The sequence below is a fragment of the Epinephelus lanceolatus genome, chromosome 7 (genome assembly GCF_041903045.1).
Source record: "Epinephelus lanceolatus isolate andai-2023 chromosome 7, ASM4190304v1, whole genome shotgun sequence".
Taxonomy (NCBI): domain Eukaryota; kingdom Metazoa; phylum Chordata; class Actinopteri; order Perciformes; family Serranidae; genus Epinephelus; species Epinephelus lanceolatus.
Genome location: NC_135740.1, coordinates 34,262,655 through 34,280,004, shown reverse-complemented (window position 1 = coordinate 34,280,004; position 17,350 = coordinate 34,262,655). Strand labels below are relative to the sequence as shown.

The 17,350-nt window shown below is 40.9% G+C and overlaps 1 protein-coding gene across 2 annotated transcripts in view; it reads left to right on the top strand.

Annotated features, from left to right (window-relative positions):
• stag3 (STAG3 cohesin complex component) overlaps positions 1-17,350 on the top strand; it is a 37,278-nt gene that overhangs the window by 14,958 nt on the left and 4,970 nt on the right. For both annotated transcript variants that reach the window (XM_033633658.2, XM_033633657.2), the window contains exons 13-27: positions 2,112-2,205; positions 2,438-2,540; positions 2,696-2,799; positions 4,727-4,819; positions 5,091-5,183; positions 6,199-6,399; positions 7,309-7,376; positions 7,499-7,586; positions 9,054-9,134; positions 11,260-11,352; positions 11,609-11,777; positions 12,872-13,005; positions 15,037-15,138; positions 15,814-15,947; positions 16,731-16,853. In XM_033633658.2, coding sequence (XP_033489549.2) covers positions 2,112-2,205; positions 2,438-2,540; positions 2,696-2,799; positions 4,727-4,819; positions 5,091-5,183; positions 6,199-6,399; positions 7,309-7,376; positions 7,499-7,586; positions 9,054-9,134; positions 11,260-11,352; positions 11,609-11,777; positions 12,872-13,005; positions 15,037-15,138; positions 15,814-15,947; positions 16,731-16,853 — 1,680 coding nt within the window. The remainder of the gene's footprint in view (positions 1-2,111; positions 2,206-2,437; positions 2,541-2,695; positions 2,800-4,726; positions 4,820-5,090; positions 5,184-6,198; positions 6,400-7,308; positions 7,377-7,498; positions 7,587-9,053; positions 9,135-11,259; positions 11,353-11,608; positions 11,778-12,871; positions 13,006-15,036; positions 15,139-15,813; positions 15,948-16,730; positions 16,854-17,350) is intronic.

Here is a 17,350-nt window from a genome sequence, read left to right as displayed (position 1 = left end):
CACACTACAGCTTTATGGAGCCACATTTGTTTCTTTATTATTCAATCAAACAGAGTAGGTTTTGCAATCAAAAACAAGATTTGAGAGCAAAAGTATCAATATTGCAATCAGTAAGTAGAAAAATGATTGTTTAATAAATGCAAATCCAAAAGTTTTGTTTGCAAATCCAAAAGTTTTGTTTGCGAGTCATTTTTTTTTGTTTGCAAGTCAAAAAGCTTTGCGAGTAAAAAGTTGAACCTGGTGGGTGGGGCCTAAACTGAAAGCTGTAAGACATGTCTCTATTGGCCAGTCTCAATTGGAATGACAGCTTGCAAAGCATTTTTTTTTTCTTCTTCTCTCGGTTGGTGGATTGCAAACAATTCAAAGGTGCATACCGCCACCTACTGTACAAGAGTGTGCAACATCATTTCATTTAGCCTGTTTGTTAAATTCTACTCATCAGCCTAGTACGCTTGCAAAGCAACATGGGAGTTCTGCAGTTCAAGGGGGAGCTGTGGCGAAAATCAATTCTGAAACTGAAGTTTTTCGGCCTCCAGTTTCCAAAAAAAAATTCGTCTACACGAGTGGTGTGATTAAAAAAAAAAATGATATCCACACAAAACCGCAAAATCCGCTACCAAGTGATGGAATACACATGTCCAAGGAGTAGGTGGCGATGCCCACTCAATTGTGACATTATTGTATGCATATATCGATTTTGTATCTACAGATACCATACAGATACCCCCCATTCAATTTAAAGCTGAACTGATTTGAGTAAAGGCACGAGAGCAAATCTGGGTATATAAACGGTTGGTTCTTCAGTTGGCAGATACACCTAGAGTAAAGCTACTGAAGACCAGCAAAACCACAGTTTGTTTTCATTTATTCTTTCAGGTAGGTAAATGTCACCTAAGCACCTTCAGATTTTATTAGTAGTGTACCCTTAATAGATAACTTGTTTATATAGTTTGTATTGTGCTTCGTAATATTGTTTGAACTGTAACGTAAGGTAACTGCATACGAGTGGATGCAACCGTCACTAATGCTAGCGTAGTTCCTCAGGGATTTACGCTATTATTACTTTAATTTTGACACTCTGACCCGTGACAACACATTAGCTAAGGTTGTAAGGACTGTAACTGGTGGTAGCTGTTGTTGATTTTGTTTAAATATGTTGAATTAGAATTTTATAGGTTATTGTTCGTCGGACGATTGAGCCAAGCTAACTAACGCTAATGTCAGCTGTCACTTGTTGCCATAGCAACGGTAAACATTCACATACAGGCTAAGTGCAGAGTGCAGAATCAAGCTTCATTGTAAATATAGTTAAGATACATTGTATTTAACACAGGATGTGGGATTTTAGTAGTTAGTAAACTTTTAGAAAAGAGCTATTTACCGTCAAAATACTGTGGTTATCCCATCTACAACAAACAGCCAAATCGCATAGAATAATACACGGTATCAGAAGTACACGGTCCGTGTGCCTAATAATAGCAAGAATGTTTTATTTAAACTGGTGCACGCAGATTGCTTTTGTTTAGCCAGGGCAGAACTATTTGACGGTGTAACAGTCCCAGGGTGTAGCAGTAATGCCGACTGTCAAGCGTTTCCAGTGGGGGAGAGGGAATTGTGGGTGTAGTCTGCTCTGTATGTATGAAGCCACATCAAACCCACCAATAGAAACTCTTCTCTCATCCATCAGCGTAGGCCCTGCCCATTAAGTGCAGTTGAACTTGCAAGCAAAAGTTTTTAACTCGCAAGCAAAGAGGACTGATCTGTAAGCAAAAGTTTTTAACTTGCAAGCAAAGAGGACTGATTTACAAGCAAAATGATCATACGTTTTTTCTTACAAACTTGATTTTTGATTGCAGTTCAAGAAATATGCTCTTAAAACAGTTGTATATGATTGCAACAAAAATACACAAAAATACCTCCATACAACTTAAATAATTTGTTTTCACTTTAAACCAGCAGTGTAAATCATATATATATACTTTACCCTATAACGGAGCATTTTGCCAAACAACTGAGACATCTGACTTCAATCAGTGAGCACCTGTTCAATGCCATTTCTTTATCATTGGTGATGTAATGTGAAATGTATTTATTTATCTTTCATATGTCAGGCTGAAAAGTGTGATTGTCAGTGACCAGGAAAATGATAAAAGTGAAAATGCAGCCTTCTTTCAAATCCTCATCTCCTTCTACATCCAGAGTGAGGTAGTGTGTCCTCTCTATTCCATCAGGTCTCTGCTGAGAAATATTTTAACAACATCATAAAGATGTACATATATATAATCTTCTTTTCTTCTCTTATAATATCCTTCACCAGCAGTGGGATTAGAAGACACACTGACTGTTTGACTCACAGCTTAAATATTTGCCATTTCTCATTCATTTTGCTCCAAGAGAACTTTATTATTTTAGGAATTCATTCACTCTCTTGTGACAGTTCCATGAGCATGGGGCGTACTTGGTGGACAGTCTGTGGGGTGTGGCAGGATCTGTGCTGAGAGACTGGGACACCATGACGGCGTTGTTGCTACAGGAGGCTGGTGAGGAACAAGGTTCTTCCATCTTGGCTGCAGCAGTGCATAATAATTGACATATCTTGCTTTATCACAGATAGTTGTTTCTGCTCCTATTTTAACTCCCTGCATTGTGTTGTCTCAACCGTCGCCCACTCAGTTCTGCACCTCTGTGTTGTCAGGTCTGATGTACGAGGAGGAGGGCGTTCTCATCGAGCTGATGATGTGTGCCATCAGACAGGCAGCAGAGGCGACACCACCTGTTGGGAGAACTCAGGGCAAGAAGGTGTTGACACACACAGACAAACATATGATAATTCTCTGTACTTCATGTTTTATAATGGAACAGCGGAGCGTAGGAGTAAGAAGTGTGTCATTCTTTGTTCATACTTCAAATGTACCCATCTCATAAACAGTTCTGGCTGCAAAATGCAACTTTGTGACACTAAATACATGAGTGCAAATATGAGGTTTCCATTTTCTATTGCAGTGCTCACACATTTGTTTTTCACCTCAGTCTAATTTTTAACATAGACATCTCATTGCAAAGAGTGACGAGCATAGACTGTATAAAAGAAGTGGACATAGCCACAGTGATGTCACCCGTTGGTTTGTGGACTACCATTTTGAGGCATCCTGTTTTTTCAGAGCCTGAAGTGATGATATTTGGATGAGAGGGTGGAGCAGGGGAGGATATGCATTACTACACCTCTATCCTGATTGACAGGTCACTATATTAGCGACATGTCAGTTACTAGGAAGCCACGCCCTAAAGCACACCCTGCTTTATGATCTATTTTACTTAAAATCGGACCATAATTTACAAAATAAACATCATGTTGTACTAAAGACGACTTGTAACTAGTGATTGAGACCATAAACTCATTAGGAAAATGTTTACTTAGGTAATAAGTAAAGTAAGAAGTAGAATAATTTTCTCATAAACTTCTATACAATTTGACTTCTTGTCGGAGTCGCCCCCTGCTGGCCATTAGAAAGAATGCAGGTTTATGGCTTCACTTGTCAGACCCAGAGGACACTTCTGTGGTGACTAAGATTAGGTACCAAACTTGGTGCTTTTAAGGATATTAACCAAAATTACGTCGGTACTACTGAGTACCATTTCACGTTAATTCAGTCATTGACAAATTTAAGTATGTGCAAGAGCATCTGTTTAGATTAGCTCTACTTGTGATTCGGAAAAAGCAGAGGAACAGTGAAAGAGAGAGTGAGAGTGTCATCCCTGCAGCTTGTTCAAAAATTACATTTTTATTAATCTATTACAGAGAGAATAAAGTACTGAAAAAAAGCACCATTTGGGTACTGGTACCAAATCCCAGGTACTGGTGTAGGTTCAAATAAGGGCAGGGCGATATGGATAAAAAATCATATCTCAGTATTTTCAGGCTGACTGGCAATACACGAGAGATATCTTGGTATTTTCTACAAGATGGGCTACATCAACCCTATGCGATTAGCGGCTCACAGGCCACATGAGGCCCAGATGCAACCTCTGAGTGACCCGGGCAGGGATTAGTACCGAGACCTGATATTAAATAGCCCGAGGCAAATTTAATCAAGACCGTAATAATAGTAAGCTCTGACGTTACCGCCTCTTTTATCATTTATGATCCACCTCACGCAAACTAGCAAACAAACGTTCACCTGACACAATCAAGCAGCTCTGTCTCCACCACATGCAGCACAGCGATGTACTGCATGTGTGCTACTGCGCTAATTTCATTCATCTCACAGACTGATTTAGTGCAGCACATGCAGCATATGGACTGATGTTGCACTGTAGACTAATTAACAGACAGATTAAATGGAGTGACAGCTCTGTGTCTCTCTGAGTGTTGCTGGAGAACTTGTGAGCAAGAGTGTGAGAGAGGAGAGATGCATGCTGCTATGGCTTTTTGGAAAACTGACATTATATATTATATCACCCAGCCCTGGTTCAAGTGTTAAAGGTACCCAACCCTAATAGTGACAAATGCTGGGCATGAGCTTGACCGCCTTTTTTAAGACAGAAAAGTGCATACTGCAGCTTTAAATATTTTCTTGAGCAGTGTTGGTAGTTCACTCATCTGTGAACATGTAGGAAACACACACGCTTGTTCTCATGATATTTATATGTTTTTTGTCCTCACACATGGTTGAACTGCTGGCCTGCGGCTTCTGTGTGTTGTGACTGAATGTACATGTGGGATCAGATCCTGAGCATGAAGGATAAGAAGGTCCAGGAACAAGAGAAGAGACGTATCACCTCACACTTCATCCCATTACTGCCACAGCTACTGGCCAAGGTACACAGCCAAGGTTCACCTAACACCATTTCAGTTTTCTACATTTACACAAAGGGTCAAAATTTCAATAGTTGAATTATTGGCGGAGCAACAAAAGCACTGCTACCTTTAATTCTTCATTAAAGACTTGTACAGTATTACCTTAATTGTATGCTGTTATCTCATATGAAGGTAGATTACTGTGCCAAGTATATGCAGGGTTTTTTAGTTTCATTTCACATGTGTTTTAATGCTGAGCTTGTGTTTTCCTTCTACCCTCACTGACCCACAGTACTCAGCAGATGCAGGGAACATGAGCCTCCTCCTCAAAGCTCCTCTCTACTTTTACCTAGAGATGTACAACAGCGCTCCGCGACTGGAGAAGGTAGGAGTGGTGGAAATGTGGCTGTTCAATTCATTCAAATAAACGCAAGAAGTTTGTGCTCTAGAAAAGGATCAGCACGCAGTGAATAACCTCCTAAGCGCTATGATAAGCTATTATGGCAAGGCTTAACTATACAGACCAGTGAGCAGTGATAACTAGCATGTCTTTGGGGTCATCAGGTGGGAACTTCCTTTCACCAGTGTTTCGTCTAGTTGGTCCCACGACACCTCCAGGAGGCTAGACAGTGATCTCTGGCGTCACAGAGACACTCCCCTAATGCCAGGTCTCACTGCTCCCCACACCAACCCAATAACCTCCTTTACCTTACTTACACATGGCTTTCTCAGCCCAAACAGCACCGCCACCTTCAACCAAACCCAGGCTCCGTGCATGCGAGCTCCAGGTAGAAGTAATGCTGATACTACCTTTCCTAGCACATTCACCATACTCTATTTCACACACTATATAGCATAACTACAATATAAGCTAAAGTTAAAGGAGATAAATAAACTTACAGGATCAGCAAACATACTCACCTTGCAGCATGGTCTCAAACAAAAGGGATTCAAATAGGCCACTCCCACACTTAAATAGCCTTCCTCTTCCTGGATTTCCTCCTTACTTACACATGGCTTTCTCAGCCCAAACAGCACTGCCACCTTCAACCAAACTCAGGCTCTGTACATGCAAGCTCCAGATAGAAGTAGTGCTGATACTACCTTTTCTAACACATTCACCATACTCTGTTTCACACGCTATATAGCATAACTACAATATAAGTTAAAGTTAAAGGAGATAAATAAACTTACAGGATCAGCAAACATACATAAATACTCTGAATAGATCATTAAAATTTCTTTAGGGATGACATCATGTCCATAACCCCTCTCCAATATTTTTCTCCTATACCCACTTTAACATGCTCTTGTTCTGAAGTACTGCTACTTAACTGTTCACCTTCCATCTGCTGTTTTCCCTCAATCTTTCCTCCATCCCTCTCCCCTCTCTTTGCCAGCATCTGGACCTGCTATTGTCTCAGGTGTGTGGTATTGTGGAGAAGCACACAGAGACCACCGTGCTGGAGGCTTGCGCCCGCCTGGTCTGCACCCTTTGCTCAGACAGCTACACCTTCTCCTCCCGTGCACACCTGGCATTCAGCCAGCTGCTGGACGGCCTGACTGAGTGCTTCGGCGCCTACTTAAGTGACCTGCTGCAGGTAGAAGAGCATGTCAGTGAAGCTTGCATATGGGCACTATATGGGTGATATGTAAACTCATCTTCATTGGTCGACTACAAACATGACGTATCATCTGAAACACAGAAGTAGCTACATGCCCATTAGCCAACAGCGTCATTAACAGGCAGCTCGCTCAGTGTGTGACATGCACTTGTAGATATAATATAGGCCTATATTAATAAAGGTTCATTAGCATGGTTTTGTATTTCTCTGTAATGTAGCACAGTGTTAACAATGTTACTGATACTATTCTTTCTCACACCTTAGACTCAAACCATAATGTAATAATTAAATTAATATGGTAAACATGTGGGCGACAAGTCAACTAATGGGCCTAAATGAGGACTATTGGTCGACTAGGAAAACTCTTAGTCAGGGGCAGCCCTAAATAACTCTCATGAAGGCAGGATTTATCACAGGAGTTATGGTATTAGACCTGTGTTAGTTTTAGCTAGGTGTGCCTAATAAAGTGGCAACTGAATGTATGCTCATATAGTATATTAGTATATATCTACATAAGCAATATAAACTACTCATTCTGGCATGTTGTTCAGTTTGATTAATATATTGTAATGCCACTTCATGTCACCAATGTACCAAATTATTGATTTTAGTTTTCCTTAAAAGCCTAAAGTAATCCATTACACTCGATAATTAAAATGTGCAAACACAAGATTGTGCTACAGAACACCAAAAAAGCCCCTAAAAAATAAGCTAAAGACTTGGAAAAAAATTTATAAATCACTGTCAGGATGTTAAATGTAAGCATGTATTTTCAGTTAACGAGTTGTTTTTAGTCTGCATATTGTTTTAGTAGAAAAACAAACAACAAATCCAGATCGGTAAGCATCTGTTCTCTCAAGAGTCTGTGTGTGCTTGTGTACTCAGGGCACTGCAGATGAAGATGACGTGTACAGTGCAGCCACTGCTTTGAAAAGGATTGCAGCCCTGAGCAGGTCGGTTTCTGATCTTATGATACACATAGCAAAAGTGGTTCAGGCTATTTCTAACACAGAAGTGTGTGTGTGTGTGTGTGTGTGTGTGTGTGTCTGCTTTGCTGTTTGTGTTTGTTGTCCAGTGCCAAAGACCCGACAAGCTGGAAGCTGTTTGACTCCTGTGTTGAGCTTCTGAAGAGCAGGATGGAGTCCAGAGAGGTTGACAAGGAGGTGTGTGTCATAAAGTCACACATTTTGATTTTTGAGGGGGAGTGTTGTGATGATGGAGGTCTTAGCTTAAGGTGCTTCAATCCCCTGAAAAATCTGAGAGGGTTTATTTTTCCAATCATAAACAAAGTTGGGGGTGCAATAAAACATCACAGAATGCTACAGAATTCAAAAACACCACAAAATGCATCATGGAGCTGAAAATTGTATTGCAGTATTAAGTAAATTGCATTAATTGCCTTTCAGACAAGGCATGTTTGACTGCCTTTTAAATGACCTCTTAAGCATTTCTGAATTTGCTCCACACTGTAAAACTGAAGTACAGAAATTTTTAGTTTGGGCTAAATAGAGTGGAGCAGGAATGAGTCCTAAAACACGGAATTAATTTAGCATTTTAGCACTTCTGGTTACTTCTTCTTGAAGTCCGTAGCCCTCTTTACAAGGGCTGTCCCCCACTAAGAATTTTCCTAGCCGACCAGCAGTCCTCATTTAGAGCCATTAGTCGATTAGTCGCCCACATGTTTACGATATTAATTTAATTATTAAATGATATATTTTGTGCGGGGCAACACAATGGTTTGAGTTGAAGGTGTGAGAAAGAATAGTATCAGTAACATTGTTAACACTGTGCTACATTACAGAGAAATACAAATGTTACTATATGAGCATACATTCAGTTGCCACTTTATGAGGCACACATAGCTAAAACTAACACAGGTCTAATACCATAAGTTCTGTGATAAATTCTGCCTTCATGAGAGTTATTTAGGGCTGCCCCTGACTAAGGATTTTCCTAGTTGACCAATAGTCATCATTTAGGCCCATTAGTCGACTAGTCGGCCACATGTTTACGATATTAATTATTACATTATGGTTTGAGTTGAAGGTGTGAGAAAGAATAGTATCAGTAACATTGTTAACACTGTGCTACATTACAGAGAAATACAAAACCGTACTAATGAACCTTCATTAAAGCTGCAGTAGGTAGAAAGCCAGAAAACGGTTGATTTTTGAGTCTCATCTGAGTTAGGTTTCGTTCGTCTCTGCCCTGAGCCCCTCCTACCAGACAAGCATGCGAGTATTTTGTCCTACTTGGTTCTATTTCTCCCTCTCTGGGAGCCTTGGCTCTCCCTCACCGCGCAAGTAAGATTTTCCGAATGAAATCTTGCCGACTAATGACCTTTCCAGTCAACTGACGTTTAGTCGACTAAAAGGGGGCAGCCGTACTTTCTACACAGAGATCACACTATAAAGCCATTACAAAGTCCTTCTTCATGTTGCCTTAGTATTTTTACACAGCACCAAAGGCCCAAAAATCCCGTGGAAAAATCCCATTGATCCCAGTTCATCCTTCATTTGATTTAGTCTTGTGTAGGCATGGATCAGGTTAAGAAAAGTAACATAAAAAACGTTTAAGGGGTCGTACACAGGCCGCGTTTTCAAAATCTCTTTGCTCTTGTATAATTTCAGCTCATGGTGTCGGCTCTGAAGTGTGCTGCTTTCTACCTGATGTGGGCTAAAGTGAATGCAGTCAACTCCACACCAGCTGAGGTGCTTATCTGACTTTCTTTCTGCAACACTGCATTTGTCCTTCATTGCATGTGTAGAAATAGCTTGACCTTCTCTCAGTCTCTCACACACCAAGAGATGTCACACGCTAACTTGGCTCCTGGAAGTGCCAGTCTACCTGCTCACAGTAACACGGCCTGCATGATGATGGCTATCACATCACAGCCAACCCACGGTGGCCATGTTGGTGGCCTTCCTGTGTATTTGTGGAGCTCTCCTTGTCCATGTTCTTCAACAATGCACCAGCTGCGCAGACAGCAGGCAATTACCACAACAATCTGTTCATATGCATCCAAGCTCACGATGACACTCAGACATTTATTTCCAACTGGTTCACACGTTTTCTTAGTTTCTCTTCGTGTATTAGTTCTGTCTCATCCTGTCTGCACTCTCTCACACACACACTGAGCACATCATCATTAGTCATCCATCCATTTGTGTGTTTACGTAAACTACAGTTCCAGAGAGACAACATGCAAATGTGTTTCATGTCAAGTTATTTTCATCTCTTGTCTATTTACGTGTGTTTATAGCAGCACAGTTTGAGAGGCTCTTCCTGCATGTAGGTTTCATGAGAGGCTGCAGAGAAATCACAGCGTGTTTTATTCACAGTTTATTTTGTCTATGCTACTATGAGGGCTGAACAATGTGGGGCAATAATCAAATGTTATTTTGTTTAGTGTGCATTTTTTCTTTACCTGATTTACTTTTGTTACTGAAAAATAAATATGAATCTCACTGATCTCTTGTCAGTCACAGTGTAGTGGCACTACCACTCTAAAATATTTAGATAACTCAAAGCCTCATTGTAAATGTGCTGCTAACCGGTCCTGCTTCAGCTTCTGGACCATGGTAGCAATGTTGATGCTCACTTCAGCGCTAGACTTCACTTAAACCAGCAGTTGGGAAGCAAGACACAGGAACTTAGGTGGTCTTTATGAGCTGCAGCATCCATTCTCGGACACACTGAAACCTCCAGGGTACATTTACTACTACAGCTTTACCACTAATTCCTTCTGTGCTCCAAACGCCAAGACCTGTCAGCTCTGAGCTCATCCACCATCAGTCTCTGGCTCGACGCTACTCTCAAAACAAACTTGAATTGCACTTACAGAGACAACTCACCCCAAAATTGAAAACGTGTTTTTTCTCGGCTTGTGTTGCTCAAGGCGCCAAAACAATATATTTGAAAAACTCAACAGCAACATCTCTTTCCAGAAATCATGACCTGGTTACTCAAGATAATCCACAGACCTTGTTGTGAGCAGTTTCATGTAGGAACTATTTTCTTTTCACCTAACAACACTCACCAACTGTATCACTGTGCAGAAGGAAGCATGCATCTACTGCTACCTCATTCAGCACCACTGAGCTAGCTAGCATCTCAGCTCAGCCAAGGAAGAAGCCATAATGTTCTCATGCTTTCACGATTACAAGCCTCTCATACACTTCCTTTTGTGCAGTGATAAAATTGGTGGGTGTAGTTTGCTAGAAAGAAAAAAGTTCCTACACTGGACTGGTCACAAGGTCTGTGGATTATCTTGAGTAAGTGGGTCATGATTTCTGGAAAGAAACATTGCTGTTAAGTTTTTCAAATGTATTTTTTTGGCGCTTTGAGCACCACAAGCTGAGTGCTATCTAGTTCCATTACATTGATCAATAGCACGAAAGATAAGTGGAAATGTGTATTTTTGATTTTGGGGTGAACTATCCCTTTAAAGCCAGCTTTGACCTTTTCCACATAGAAGCACTGAGAGCATCAAAGCTTGCACGTGGCGTTTTATAAGTTGTTTTCTTTATCTTCTGTCATTCACATATGTCATGTGGAGCTTTGAGCAGAGGGTGTGCACGAGAAGCCCACAGGGCAGGATGTTTCCAGCCATCTTGGTTAGACTGTGTAGCATTAAAATCACAGCTTTTGCATTTTGCGAATCCCAGTTGGTTGATAAGTAACTAAAACACGGAAGCTGAATTACACTTTAATGTCCAGAGAATGAAAATATCCTGCTTTGCCCCTTGTTTCTGTTCTACACAACAAAATACAAAAACATTAATGGTCTGTGATCTATATACCTCTGCCCTTTGTCCCTTCATCACCATCTTCCAGGGGGAGTTGAACAGTCTGAAGAGGGAGGTGCGTTCGTTCTGCAGGGTCTGTCAGACGTGTTTGTCTGTGAACCAGGCTGAGATCAGAGATCAGGTAACAACTTTATTACAACCATCATATGTGAACCAGCCATGTGAGGAGAGTATTTATCAAGGGGCAGGGAGATGTTATTGTCTTTGAGATTAGTTGCTCCTCTTTTACCCAGTGAAACAAAAAATACAAACTGACCAAAGTGCCGAATTGTTGGCAAGCTAATAAACCTTTTGTCAGATTTGACATGCAGACATATCTGAATTTTAGCTTGCAGATACAATTAATTCTAATAAAGCTTGTGTCCTTCCATCCACAGGCATTTGAGCTGTTGTGCGACTTGCTGCTCTTGTACAGTGCGAGTTCAGTCCGCTCTGAACCCGCCCTCCAAACACTGGTCAACCTGCCGTCTGATTCCCTGCGCTCGGAGATGGCTGCTTTCCTCCTGGACTACGTTTTCACTGACCCTGAAGATACTGAACTCATTGGTATTTTTAAAAACAGAATGAAAGAATAACACCTTCTTTTAAAGGAATACTTGACCTACAAAATGACCATCTGTGTATCAGTCAGTCACCACTTTATCTTGTACTATTTAAGAAAACTTTGTTTTTCTCCCATGCCTACACATTGAACGAAGAATCCAAAAAAGGAAAAAAAAAGAACAGTCTTTATGAATTGAAATAAACAGGGTCCTCATTTAACAACAGCAAAACCATAAAAAAATCTGTTTAAAGACTCATACAGTTTGTGCACTATCATAACCTATTGCATTTCAAACACACGTGTCCATGTGTGAGACTGTTTCTGTACGGACGTGTTTTAAATAGTGAGGCTTTAGTGAAAATACATATACAGTAAGCACTTATCGTACGACCGGATACATGAGATTACACTGCACGAGTTGTGTGAGAGTTTGTAAACAGATGTTTTGATATAGTTCTGCTGGTGTTAAATTTGGACCCTGTTCGCTTCAGTTCATGAGGAGTGTTCTTCTTTTTGGATTCTCCATTTTTCATGGATGCATGCAAGGAAAACAAAGTTTCCTTCACAAACTCAATGTAACAGGCGACGAGTTACTGATATACAAGTGGTCATTTTGCAGGTGAAGTATTTGTATGAACTGTGGTACCTACCAGAGGCACTCTCAGTCTTTGTTGACAAGCCTGTAACAGATTGTCATTCTCTCCTTTTTTAAGCTACTGAGAGATGATCAGAAATTGATTTTGTTTTCCTCGTGGATGTGCAGTGTTTTGGAAACAAACTGCTCAGTTTTAACTCTGCCAAATCTCTCCCAGGGGACCCTCTCATCATTTATGCCTGCAGACATAGTTTTTGATCTCTTGTTTTGAGAATCTGCTGCTATAACAAACCTTTTTCTTTCTGTATTTCACAATGTACTGCCAAATCCCAAGCCAAATACCAGCCTATCATCATATGCTCTGTTTTGCTTGTGTCTTATCAGCACCTCAGAGTTTTCTCCCTGCCTCTCCTGTCTATATTTTTTTAAGCAATTATTGGTCTGTTACTGTTACTCATGCTCTCCCTTCTATTGTTCCTCCACCCTGACTCACCTCTATAGTTGAGGGTGAGGAGGAGATGAAGATAACTCTTCTCCAGAGGAAGCGCAACCAGCTGGCTGGTTACTGTAAGCTGGTCATCTACGGGGTGCTGGATCTCACCGCCGCCACTGACGTCTTCAAGCACTACAGCAAGGTGGAGATGGAGAAGAGGGACAGTTCATGCTAAAGACAAAAATACACATTTTTCCTCTTACCTGTAGCTGTTTATCAATCTTGATTGTTTTGGTTTGAGTTGCTGAGTGTTGGAGATATCAGTCATAGAGATGTCTGCCTTCTTTCCAATATAATGGAACTAGATGGCACTCAGCTTGTGGTGCTCAAAGTGTGCGACGATATGGCTGGTGGGTGTAATTTAGTAGAAAGAAGAATAGTTCCTACATGAAACAGCTCATGACAAGGTCTGTGGATTATCTTGAGTAACCAGGTTGTGATCTCTGAGTTTTTTTACAATCTAGACTGGTAAGTGGCGCTACGGAAAAGAGGAAAATATGTAGTTTTTGATTTTAGGGTGAACTGGCCCTTTTAATTATTATATAATTAAGAGTTTTAATTATTAGGTTATATACACTCATCAGCTACTTTATTAGGTACACCTTGCTAGTACCACGTTGGACCCCTTTTGCCTTCAGAACTGCCTCAATTCTTGGTGTCATAGATTTAACAAGGTGCTGGAAACATTCCTCAGAGATTTTGGTCCATATTGACATGATGACATCACACAGTTGCTGCAGATTTGTCAGCTGCACATCCATGGTGTGAATCTCCCGTTCCACCACATCCCAAAGGTGCTCTATTGAATTGAGATCTGGTGACTGTGGAGGCCATTGGAGTACAGTGAACTCATTGTCATGTTCAAGAAACCAGTTTGAGATGATTTGATCTTTGTGACATGGTGCGTTATCCTGCTGGAAGTAGCCATCAGAAGTTGGGTACACTGTGGTCATAAAGGGATGGACGCGGTCAGCAACAATACTCAGGTAGGCTGTGGTGTTTAAACCATGCTCAGTTGGTACTAAGAAAATCTCCCCCACACCATTACACCACCACCACCAGCCTGAACCGTTGATACAAGGCAGGATGGATCCATGCTTTCATGTTGTTGACACCAAATTCTGACCCTACCATCTGAATGTGGCAGCAGAAATCCAGACTCATCAGACCAGGCAACGTTTTTCCAATCTTCTATTGTCCAGTTTTGGTGAGCCTGTGTGAACTGTAGCCTCAGTTTCCTGTTGTTAGCTGACAGAAGTGGCACCTGGTGTGGTCTTCTGCTGCTGTAGCCCATCTGCTTCAAGGTTGGACGTGTTGTTGGTTCAGAGATGGTCTTCTGCAGACCTTGGTTGTAACCAGTGGTTATTTGAGTTACTGTTGCCTTTCTATCATCTTGAACCAGTCTGGCCATTCTCCTCTGACCTCTGGCATCAACAAGGCATTTTCACCCAGAGAACTGCTGCTCGCTGGATATTTTCTCTTCTTTGGACCATCCTCTGTAAACCCTAGAGATGGTTGTGTTTCTGAAATACTCAGACCAGCCCGTCTGGCATCAACAACCCTGCCATGTTCAGAGTCCCTTAAGTCACCTTTCTTCCTCATTCTGATGCTCAGTTTGAACTTCAGCAGGTCGTCTTGACCATGTCTACACACCTAAATGCACTGAGTTGCTGCCATGTGATTGGCTTATTAGCTGTTTGTGTTAACAAGCAGCTGAACAGGTGTACCTAATAAAGTGGCTGGTGAGTGATTGATTATATATGCACATTAAGCACTATATTCATTGACTGGTTGTGTGTCAACATTGGTTACAAATGTAAGCAAAATGAATTAACAGTTCAGTTGGTGAGTTCAGAAATGAATAAGTAGTTGGACCATCATTCTTTGGAGAAATAAATTGGATTAGGAATGCAGGAAATGAGTTTATAAAAAATTAATAATGGAGAGGATGTGTAAGAGAGTGGAGGATGGTGAGAAAATCTGTTTCAGAAGCAGCGAGGTGCGGAGAATGAGTCAGAGGGAATCGTGGTTAAAAGAAGCCCAAATGACTGGAAGGAAGTGGATTATTCTTACATTTTGTGACATTTAGACAGCGCTGTTAATTAAATAATTAAATACCCTAATGAGCATTACTGAGGTGGTTCTGTTTTTTGTCTTTTCTGGTTTTCTCCAGTACTTCAAAGACTTCGGCGACATCATTAAAGAGACCGTAAGCAAGAGCAAGCTCATCAGTCCTGTGCTGAGTGCCAAGACTGTCTGCCTGAGTCTGCAGCAGGTGTGCACTCAAAGGACAGTAACCAGCCTCTAATTATCTCTGTCTTAGTGTTTTTATTGTGTCGTGTGAACTTTTAATGAATGCGCGATATACCTTTTAACAGTGTTTGTAGTTTGAAAATCAGTAATCACAATTTTTGATAGTTAAATATTTGATGTTAGTGGTGCTTTTTGAGTGATATCACCTTTCATTATTTTATCTGTTTCTTCAAATATTGTGTGCTGTTAGGGAAAAATCTTTGCACTGGAAACAACAGCTGCCTACAAGTGACAGAAGCATATCAACATGTTGCTATATCTAAATGACTTTTTGATAGGAGGATGAATGTTACATGTATATTGTCTTCTAAAATGGCAATTTTACGGTTTTCAGGTTGCTTTGCTTTGTTTCTACCTGCTGAAAATGACCACACGTATCCATGTCGTTACATTGTGACCATTAATCTCCCCCAGAGGCACATGTGCATCCTCCCGTGTTTTTAAATGGGGGAAAAAAAAAAAAAACATGTAAATCCCAGAATATTCATTTTCTATAGTTGTTCATTCACTTCATTGTTTCCTGTGGCAAACCTCTCAGCAGTTGAAACCGGCGCCCTCTTCCATTTCTATAGGAGTGTTTGAACGGCTTGCCTTGTGTGTAACATGTTTATGTAAAGTCATGTTTGCGTGTGCTCAGCTGTTCTCTGAGATGCTTACGGAGGACCGCAGCAGGCAGGATCTGGGTGAGATCAGAGACTTGGCCAAGAGGCTTGCCATGAGCTTTGGCATTGATCTTCACCGCGTCCGCAAACCTCTGGTGGCCCTGCACATGTAAGTAACACACACATACTCTGACAAACACATTCAGGCCAGACCTGTCAACCCTTCTGATTTTGCTATTTTACTTTCTTACAGCTGTGAGGACAGTTTTTCACCTCTTCCAGCCAAAATAAATGGGGCACAGAAGTTTTGCCAAGCGATAATGCAGTTGGTTATGCAGGGTTTTGAAGCGTACAGGCTATATTAACTGGTACTAAATTAAATAACTGGATCATTTTAACTACAGGATGCATTGATTTGTTTTATTTATTCTAATGTGAATTGTAAAAACACCCACAAGGGTAATCTGCGTCACATTGACTGTGGTACAATGAGGTATTCATTTGGATCATTTTTAAAAAGATTGTACTTGTGTTTTACACATTTTATATTGTTTTTACCTGTTTGAGGGCCGCAGAGCTGCCGTATAGACAAAAAAATAGACCAGCCACATAAAAAAGGAGCTGCGTGATGTCTGCGAAGGCAAGTGCAGCTTCTACGGTCAGTGTAGCAGCTTCGGTTGATTATAATGAATGCGCTCTGCTGCTGCAGATGTGTCGTGAAGTGTCTGTGTCCCGTGTACTTCAGTCATTAGGGGGAGTTAGAGCTCATTAGATTTAAAAGCAACAGATACTTTTCCTCTTACATGATAATCAACTCAGAATTGGTAATGAATCGTCACACTTGAAGGGTGCTGATTTAATATTAATTTATGTTTTCACACTAAAGCTGGTCCTTCCATTATAAATTAGTTTTTCAAGTTCAAGTTAATGTGTGTGTTGTTTTTGCTTTTAGGAACGGTGTACGTTTTGCATTTCGGGACCCACGGGAGGGAGAGGAGCAGCACACCAATGTGGCCTTCCTGGAGATTCTCAGCGAGTTCAGTTTCAAGCTGCTGCAAAAGGACCGCGCCCAGCTGTGAGGGAGCTCAAACATGTTTACTCAAATGTGACCATATGCTTTCTGTCCTTCTGCACCTGAGCGTCGGTATTTCAATACCAGCATCACAAACGAGTAACAGTGGTCATGCTGTCTGCCTTAACTGAATCTAGTGCTGGTGTTTCAGAAGATTTCATGTCCACATGTTACATCTCAGTACGTTTGCTTGCATCATTCCAGGACCACCGCAAAGCAAAACAAGTTTTTCACTTCAAAGAGGAGAAATAGGTTTTCTTGTCCAGTAGCCACGAGCTAATGGTACAAGTACCTTTACACTGAGCAAAATCAATAGATCTGCTTTTCCAAAAACTGGGCTGCAGCCTATTAAATCAAGATTTGTGGATATTAAAAGCTTTCCCAACAGAGAGAATAATGTTCTCATTCTTTAAATGTCACTTTGTTTTATTGTAATGGATTGACTCAATAATTTCATAAATCTGGAAAAAGCTGAACTGCTAAATATTAAGAAAGGTTTC